The sequence below is a fragment of the Canis lupus genome, chromosome 12, assembly GCF_003254725.2.
Source record: "Canis lupus dingo isolate Sandy chromosome 12, ASM325472v2, whole genome shotgun sequence".
Taxonomy (NCBI): domain Eukaryota; kingdom Metazoa; phylum Chordata; class Mammalia; order Carnivora; family Canidae; genus Canis; species Canis lupus.
This window is the reverse complement of record NC_064254.1, coordinates 72791612-72799922: the sequence shown is the minus strand read 5'-3', so window position 1 is coordinate 72799922 and position 8311 is coordinate 72791612. Positions and strand designations below refer to the sequence as shown.

General features: G+C 47.0%; 1 protein-coding gene across 1 annotated transcript; it reads left to right on the top strand.

The window, feature by feature from the left end:
- Nucleotides 1-570: 570 nt before the first annotated feature.
- On the top strand, nt 571-6535 carry PDCD2 (programmed cell death 2). The gene is made up of 6 exons (XM_035698018.2): nt 571-875; nt 1337-1579; nt 1920-2048; nt 3277-3380; nt 5055-5168; nt 5946-6535. The coding sequence occupies exons 1-6, from the start codon at nt 593-595 to the stop codon at nt 6102-6104; spliced, it is 1032 nt and encodes a 343-aa protein (XP_035553911.1). The 5' UTR covers nt 571-592; the 3' UTR covers nt 6105-6535.
- Nucleotides 6536-8311: the final 1776 nt, after the last annotated feature.

Below are 8311 nucleotides of genomic sequence, written 5' to 3'. Positions count from 1 at the left end.
GTGGATGTGATCCGGGGTAAAACAGATGCGGGAACAGCAGCACGAGGTCCACGTGGGGCCGAGCCCGAAGCAGAGCGGCCGGTCCCGGGTCCTGGGTCCTGGGTCATGACCGCGCGGGGCCTCGGGGCCTCGGGGCCTCGGGCCGGGGCTCGCCCCGCGGCAGGTGCGCGTGCGCGGTGGCCCCGCGGGCCGGGCGGGGGCTGCGGGACCGGCCGCGGGAAGGACGGCGACATCGCCGACGCGCGTCAAGTTTCACTTAGAAAAATAAAGCTCTCAATGTCGGACGTAACGAAGGCTGCCACGTCCACAAGGCGGGACAGGGGAGGGCCCCAAACGAAGGACCCAACTGAAACCCTGGGAAGGGCTGGCGAGTCGCCCCGCCCCGCGCCCGCTCCCTAAGCGCCGCCGCGCCCCCGTGACCCGGAGTTAGGGACGCGCGGCGCCCGCGGGGGGCCGGCCGGTTCCCTAGTCCCGCCCCCTCTCCCTGTAGCCCAATCGCTGCCGAGCCGCCGTCGCGTGCTTCCGGTGGCCGACTTCCGCCTTCCGGCCGCCGAGCCCCGCCGCCGAGCCCCGCCGCCGGCTCGCGCGCTCCATGGCGGCCGCCCGCGCGGGGCCGGTCGAGCTGGGCTTCGCGGAGGCGGCGCCGGCGTGGCGGCTGCGCAGCGAGCAGTTCCCCAGCAAGGTGGGCGGGCGGCCGGCGTGGCTGGGCGCGGCGGGGCTGCCGGGGCCCGAGGAGCTGGCCTGCGCGCTGTGCGGCCGCCCGCTGGCCTTCCTGCTGCAGCTGTACGCGCCGCTGCCCGAGCGCGCCGACGCCTTCCACCGCGGCCTCTTCCTCTTCTGCTGCCGGGCGCCGCCGTGCTGTGCGGGTCTGCGCGGTGAGCGGCCGCGGCCCCGGGCCTGGGGCGGGCGGGGGCGGGGCCTCGGGGTGGGCGGGGCTTGCGGGGCGGGGGGCGGGGCTCGGGTGGGCGGGGCCTCGGGGGCGGGCGTCGCGCACCTGCTCCGGCCCCGCCCCCCGCAGCCCCCGCGTCGCCCTGTGGCCCCGACAGTCCGACAGTCCGAGGGAGCTGGGCCCGACAGCGTCTCCATATCCCTGCGGTCAGTGCGACTTGGCCGGCAGAGCCTTTGCGTTATTCCCGGCGAGCTCGAAGACCGCATTCAGTGGTCGTGGATACCCAACTAGTTTGTTGTTTTCCACGTGGTGTTTTCTCCTCTTTCAGAAAATAAGATCCCTGACATCAAAATTTCCCTCTTTTCAATTCTGTGTGAACCGGAGGCCCCAGTATTTCGGTTGCTATATTGTTTTACTAACGATGCTTCATTTCTCATTTCCTCGTAGTTTTTAGAAATCAGCTGCCCAGAAAAAATGACTTTTACTCCTATGAGCCACCGTCTGAGGATCCTCCTCCCGAGACAGGAGAGTCTGTGTGCCTCCAGCTCAAGTCCGGTGCTCACCTCTGCAGGGTTTGTGGCTGCTTAGGCCCCAAAACGTGCTCCCGCTGCCACAGGGCCCGTTACTGCAGTAAGGAGCACCAGGCTCTGGACTGGAGGTGTGGGCACAAGCAGGCCTGCTCGCACCCAGGTGAGGCACCTCTTCTGCAGTCCGGGCTCGGTTTCATAGTCTCTCTCCACTTCTGAGGTTAAAAGTTAAGATTAGAGAAGGTATCATACTTTTCAAAATTTTGGTAACTGGTAACAACACCTAGGAAGGAGGAACCATGAGGTCTTGCCTGCTCAGTTGTGTCTCAGACTTGCCTTAATACGGACGATTAATTTATTATCTAAACTGCTGAACTCTGTGTATTATATTTACTAGGGAAAACTGTTACTACATAGAATACACTTTACAAATGGAAAATTATTGGACCCTCTTTAAAACTAAAGGATTAGTAATGATGCTTAGTTACCTTTTCTTGTTTCAGATTTAGATGGAACAATTCCAGACCACAACTTCCTTTTTCCAGAATTTGAAATTGTAATAGAAACAGAAGAGGAGATTACGCATGAAGTTGTTGAAAAAGAAAATGAATCCGAAATTGTGGGGAGCATGGGTAAGGAGTTAGCTTTAGAACGTTATGTGATTAAATGTAATGCTAGAAAGAAAAGGCTCAGTATGTCAAGAAGAGAGGAGAAGTATGGCTCAGTATGATAGGAGAAGTCAACTCACTTTGGAGTCTGTAGCCTGTAATTTTCAAATACTGTACCTCCCCACATGGTGTATTTATCAGATAGTGGTTCTGATGAAGACCTGTCTGGGCAAGTATCCAGTATCCGGGTGGTCGTGGGATAAGGCTCCTCCACTGGATAAGCTCATCTGGACCCAAGATCTGTTTCTCAGTTGTAGTTGGAGCATGTGAGTGTGTGTAGTGTAGTGTTGCGGGGGTGGGGGTGACAAGGGCCCTTTAAATGTTTCATTTAGCTGGTTTCAGATTCCCAATTTTACAGGTTACCTGGAGATGATGGTATGGGACTCTAGTCCCAGGGTCAGCCAGGTACTTAAGAGAAGGATGCGTAGACAGCATTTATCCAGCAAAGGCTATTTGTGCATGATCTCCTCTCAAGCAGTACAGTGAGTTAGGAACTACCTCATTTTGCAGTGAGGAACTTGAGGTTTTCTGTGTAACTTGGTCATGTAACCAAAGTTTTAGAACTGCAGTTAGAGCTCAGTGTTGTTGACTGCAGAATTTCGGTTCCTAACTGCTACAAAATTAGGTTTGAGAGTCTAAATCAGACTTCAAAATAGGTTACCGTCAAGTGCTGTCATAAATATGCTTTGGTACATGTAACACAGACTAAATCCCATTGAGGACAGCAGTGGTTTGGAGCTGGGATTCCAGGATGGGAGTGTGCAGAGAGAACAAGCCAGTGGGTCTACAGGGAGTGAGCGTACCAGCCAGGAAGGGACGTGTGAGACAGGAGATTGGTGGGACGGTCCAGGCAGCGGAAGGGCAGTAGTGAGAATAAAAGGCTGTGTTTGCTGGGTGTCCTTGCATCTACTGGGCACAAGTCCTAAACCCAGGACTTGCGTCTGTGCTTTTAATTGACAGCTTTCAAGAGAAGCACTCACTAGGAACCTGCCCAGCAAAGTGGGGTACCTGGAAAATAAGATGGTCCTGAAGTACTAACTTTAATGAATTAAAATAGGGAAAGCCTACGGGAACATCTGACTGATTTAACTCTAAGTTGGTGGTTTGAAATTTCCTGCCCTCAGCACATGGGGAATGTCAAGTCATGGGGATTAGTCCTCTTGCCTTAACAGTTACGTTGATGACTTTTCAGGTGAAGCACCTGAGGAAGAATTGGATTCTATGGCCAAACATGAATCCAAGGAAGATAAAATTTTCCAGAAGTTTAAAACTAAAATAGCGCTTGAGCCGGAACAGGTAAACTAGAACTCTTACAACTCCTTCTTGTGTTCTTTTCAGGCCGTGTTTTCCGGGTACAGTCCCTGAGAAGTAACTACAATAAAGCTAGTCTCTTGTTACAGGAATCCTTTCACACAGTGGTCCTGCTGATCCTGTCAGTAGTTTCTGAGACTGCAGGTTATACTGTTTATCACCTAGAGGGTCCGTGTTTTAAAGAAAGCATTAGAGACCGATGAGTAAGGTGTGTTGCCTATAATACAGGAAGTTTGTACCAGTTGAAGGAAGGAGGGAGGGAGGAAGGAAGGAAGGAAGGAATAGATATTTTTGCCCATTTATCCAACAGGAACCTTTTGCTTATAAAACCAACATGACATGTTACCGCAGACACTAGTTTTGTGAAAAGAAAAATGGGCTTTGGTATTGGGAAGAATCCTGGATCCTGGAATTAAACAATGAGCTTTGATGTCATTGTATCTGCAGTGTAAAAAAATCAGAGGGTAGTTGTGAGCATGAAGGGAGAATGTAGGCACATAGTAAGTGCTCAGCAAATGTTTCCTGTCTTCATCTGTTTTGTTTTTTTTTTTTTTCCATCTCTGTTCTTCCATTAACATCATTCCCCTTAAAGACACTAAATCAGGGCAGCCCCGGGACTCAGCAGTTTAGCACCACCTTCAGCCCAGGGTGTGATCCTGGAGACCTGGGATCAAGTCCCGCGTCAGGCTCCCTGCATGGAGCCTGCTTCTCCCTCTGCCTGTGTCTCTGCTTCTCTCTCTCTCTCTCTGTGTCTCATGAATAAATAAATAAAATAAAGACCCTAAATCACTGCAGAAAGCTCAGCTAAACTTCTATAAAGCAGTCACTGAATCAAATAAATATCCCGAGCAAGAACATTATAAGGATAGACGTAAGCACTAAGCACTGAGAAGGTAGTTTTTAGTAATGTGTATGCTTTTAACAAAACACAGGAAAGCCATTCTGTTGATGCGCAAGATCTTAACAATGACATTTATCTCTGTATTATTTATCTAAACTACTTGGCATTTGTATCTTTAAAATGTTTTTCAAAAAACTTGAGAGCGAGCGAGACTGTGCACAAGCAGGGGTGGGAGGGCAAAGGGAGAGAGAATATTTCAATTTTTTAAAGGTTTTATTTGAGAGTATGCAAGAGAGAGCAAGCGAGCAGCACACCTGTGTGTGTGTGGGGGGGGGGCGGTGCAGAAAGAGAGGGACAAGTAGACCTTGTGCTGGAGCTTGGGCTCCATCTCACAGGCCTGATATCATGACCTGAGCTGAAACCATTCAGGTGCCTAACCAGTGGAGCCATCCAGACGCCCCGTCCCTTTCAAAATCTTTTAACTGAGGTTCCTTTTATCTGATAGCACAGACTCTGGGCTGCATTCTGGATTCAGAAACTGGTAATGGAGAAACAGGATTATGTGGGACCCTACTCAGGATTCAGATTCTAACCATATTGTCATCTATGAAATATGATTTTGGTATCCAGAGTCAGATAAGCTAAAATAACTGACTTGACATTTTATTAACAGTGCCAGGTCTGAGGTGGGGAATAGTAAAACTGTGTTTCAGATGAGTGTTCCATCAGGGTTCTCCAGATGATTCTGCAATCACAGGCTACCACTGGTAATTTAGGTGACATGTTGGCGATCTGCACATGATCCTGGTTGATTTTAGGTTCTCAGATACGGCAGAGGGATTGCACCCATCTGGATCTCTGGTCAAAATATCCCTCAAGAAAAGGATATTCCACATTGCCCCTGTGGTGCCAAGAGGATATTTGAATTCCAGGTATGACTTCAAGAGTATTTTAACATATGATCACCCTAAGTTATCTTATTAAATGCTATAAAACTTTTCCAAAGTAACACATACACACGGATCCTGTTGTTGCTACAGAAAGTGCCTTGTCTCACCTAAGAGCTTATTCCTTGGAGGGGATTAGGTTTGATGGTCTTATCTGGTAGTTATTTCTCTCTCTAAATAACATGCTTTTTCTGGTAATTTGTCAGTTTACTAGTTTTTAGACATTATCCATTCACTGACATGTGCAGTAATGAGGATTTAAATGTAGTTTCTTATACCATCTGGACCATCCTCCCCCCTCCCAGTGCGGTTACAGCATCATTTTTGGTGTCTCCATTTTGTTACCTTTGTAATTTTAAATATTCCTTCTTGTTACAGCAATTAAGGTCTTTGTACTTTGTGACAGGAGTGTTTTATTAGAGGTGCTAAACTGTTTGGTGTTAGCTTGTGGATTTGTTAGGAAAACAAATGGACATAATCATTAAGACATATGGTTTTTCAAAAGGATCACAATCCATTTGGGTTGGGTAGAAGTGTTCTTCCACAGCCGATCTGCTAACCTTACAGTGGTAGTAGGTACTATTTGTGGCTTAGGGGAAAAGAGGAATTGTGAAGACTGTATCCAACAGTAATTGGTTCTTGGTGTCAAAGCTAGAGACTGAGAGACCAGCATCCCTGTAATCACCCTGGCACAGGCCTGTTGAAAGCAGACAGTGTTCCCTGCCTCGATGCAAGGCTCTGATTGAGTCGTCCTCTTTGCAGGTCATGCCTCAGCTGCTCAACTACCTGAAGGCCGACAGACTGGGCAAGAGTGTCGATTGGGGTGTCCTGGCTGTCTTCACCTGTGCTGAAAGCTGTAGACTGGGGATTGGCTACACAGAGGAATTTGTCTGGAAGCAAGATATAACAGATACACCCTAAAGACACTGTAAAGCCTCACAGATGCTCTTAATCTCTTAGACCTTGCAAGACCACTTCTACACTTTATCCTAAGAGACAAAAGTACAAAGATGTTGTTTTAGGCGAGTTTACAATGTGTAAATATTAGTGAAACAATAATGCCCAGTGACAGGTAATTAAATAAATGTTGGTAAATACCTACAGAGGGTAATGCAGTCTTAATGATGTAGACTTGTACGTACAAGATACAGGTTTAAACTGACACCAAGATCTTCATGGCATGTTCATATCTTTGTTAAAATATTTATACATGTGTATGTCCACAGAAACCTGGAAAGATACGTACTTGGTGGGAACTAGTTAACTAAGGATGGTGAGACTAAGTGAAATAATTGTTTTACCTACGTGTTTCTTTCTACAATAAAAATGGGTTAATTGCCTAATTAAGACAATCCATTACTCAGAACATTTTTCCTCCTAAAATATGCAATGTTAAAACCAAGAGAAAACTTTTTGGGTAAAACCCAAAGAGACTTGACTGGTAATCAGGTCACTGTCACCGGCTCTAGGATACACAGAAGCCCAGAACAATGGAAAAATACAGAACTCACAGGCTGGTGAGTGTTATGAATAACTGACTTTGGAGAGAAGCTCTACTTCAAAACTGACCTTGATCAGAGACTGCTGCAAGGCAAGAATGAGGTCCTCCCACCCCCATCTCCTAACCAGCGTACATGTGGGGAGTAAACCCAAGTAAGGAGGCAGGAATCAGCCACTGGGAAATGTGGCCCTGAGGTCCGCTAAACCTATTAACCGTGCTAAGGCTCCTTCTGGCCGATAGTGTTTCTCAATTACGTTGTGACGGTTCCTGGTTCTATCAACACCCAGTGACGCCTGCCAAGTGCTACAGCAAGCCTAAAGGGACACTGCTGTTGACGGAGTGCTTGAAAACCAACAGCTAATCTAGGTTGGTCCATATTCTCCCAGAAGTGTGTCTTTTTGGATGTTACACCATATGTTAACGTCACTGACTACTTGGCTATCTCCCTACACTTTTATATGAGAAACTCGTGGCCCATTAGCCCACATTCTATGTGTACCTATGTGTATGTGTACCTATGTGTATGTAATTCATAGAAGTGTGTGTATAAAATACAGTGAAGCAAAGTGCCACATGGGAATCCACTAGGGTACTTTTAAATACCTGTCAGGAAGGAGGAAGGTGTCACAGCTTTCAAGCTGAGAGAGCAAAGTCAGAATCACCTACAACTATGGTGATAATGTGTGGCTTCTGGAAAACTGGACTAGTGGCGGGGGTGGGGGGGTCTTCACATTGCAAATTATAAATGATTCCTGAAGTCGGGAGATGTTACAGTTTTCCAATGCAGATCAGCACCCTGACTGCCAAGGACTTTAAGCAAATCCATTAGGGTTTGGAAACCTCACCAAATGATTGTAGACATTCTCGCAGGTGTGCTGGGAATAACCAGCCGGGCTGCCCTTTACGTGTGCATCCCTGCCAATTTCTGGGAATCACAGTGAAGAGTTCACAGGGTCTTTGCACTTACAGACTAGTCCAAATTACCAGAAAGTGTCCATGTCAACTGGCATCCATCTTAAAAAGATGACCGTACAGAAAATAATACTAAATAAAAATAACCTAAAACCAAAAATTTAAATAAAAACATGAAGCAACTCAGTTGTCTCTAGAAATAGCAAGATGCATTTAAAAACACCATAAAATATTCACATCTCACCCAGTAACTTCCTGTGGAGGATGTCCCTCACTACTGCTAATCTAAGTACTCCACTGTCCACCAAAACACATTTGGCTCAAACGCTGCCTGACCCAACCGCTCATCCTACTACGACAGCAATACATTCGTCCTGTTATTTTAGATACTGAATGCCGTTCTCATGATCCCTTGACAATTTGGATATCACAGCAAAATAAGTATGTTTAAGTGCTTTTGATAATCACGCTGGTGGTAATATTGTAAACTAAGACTGTTTGCAGGTATAATGTAAGGTAAAGTAGACTTATCTACTAAAAACTGGGGTTTTCTAACTCATTTCATGTATTTTTAAAAATTAAGGATTCTCAGTGTAAAAAATATGTAAATGATCAAATGAAACCCCCATAGTCCCGAATTTGAATTCGATATATTGATATGAACTCATGAGGTATTTTATCTCAAAAGCTTTCGAAGGGAAAGAAGCAAGCATTT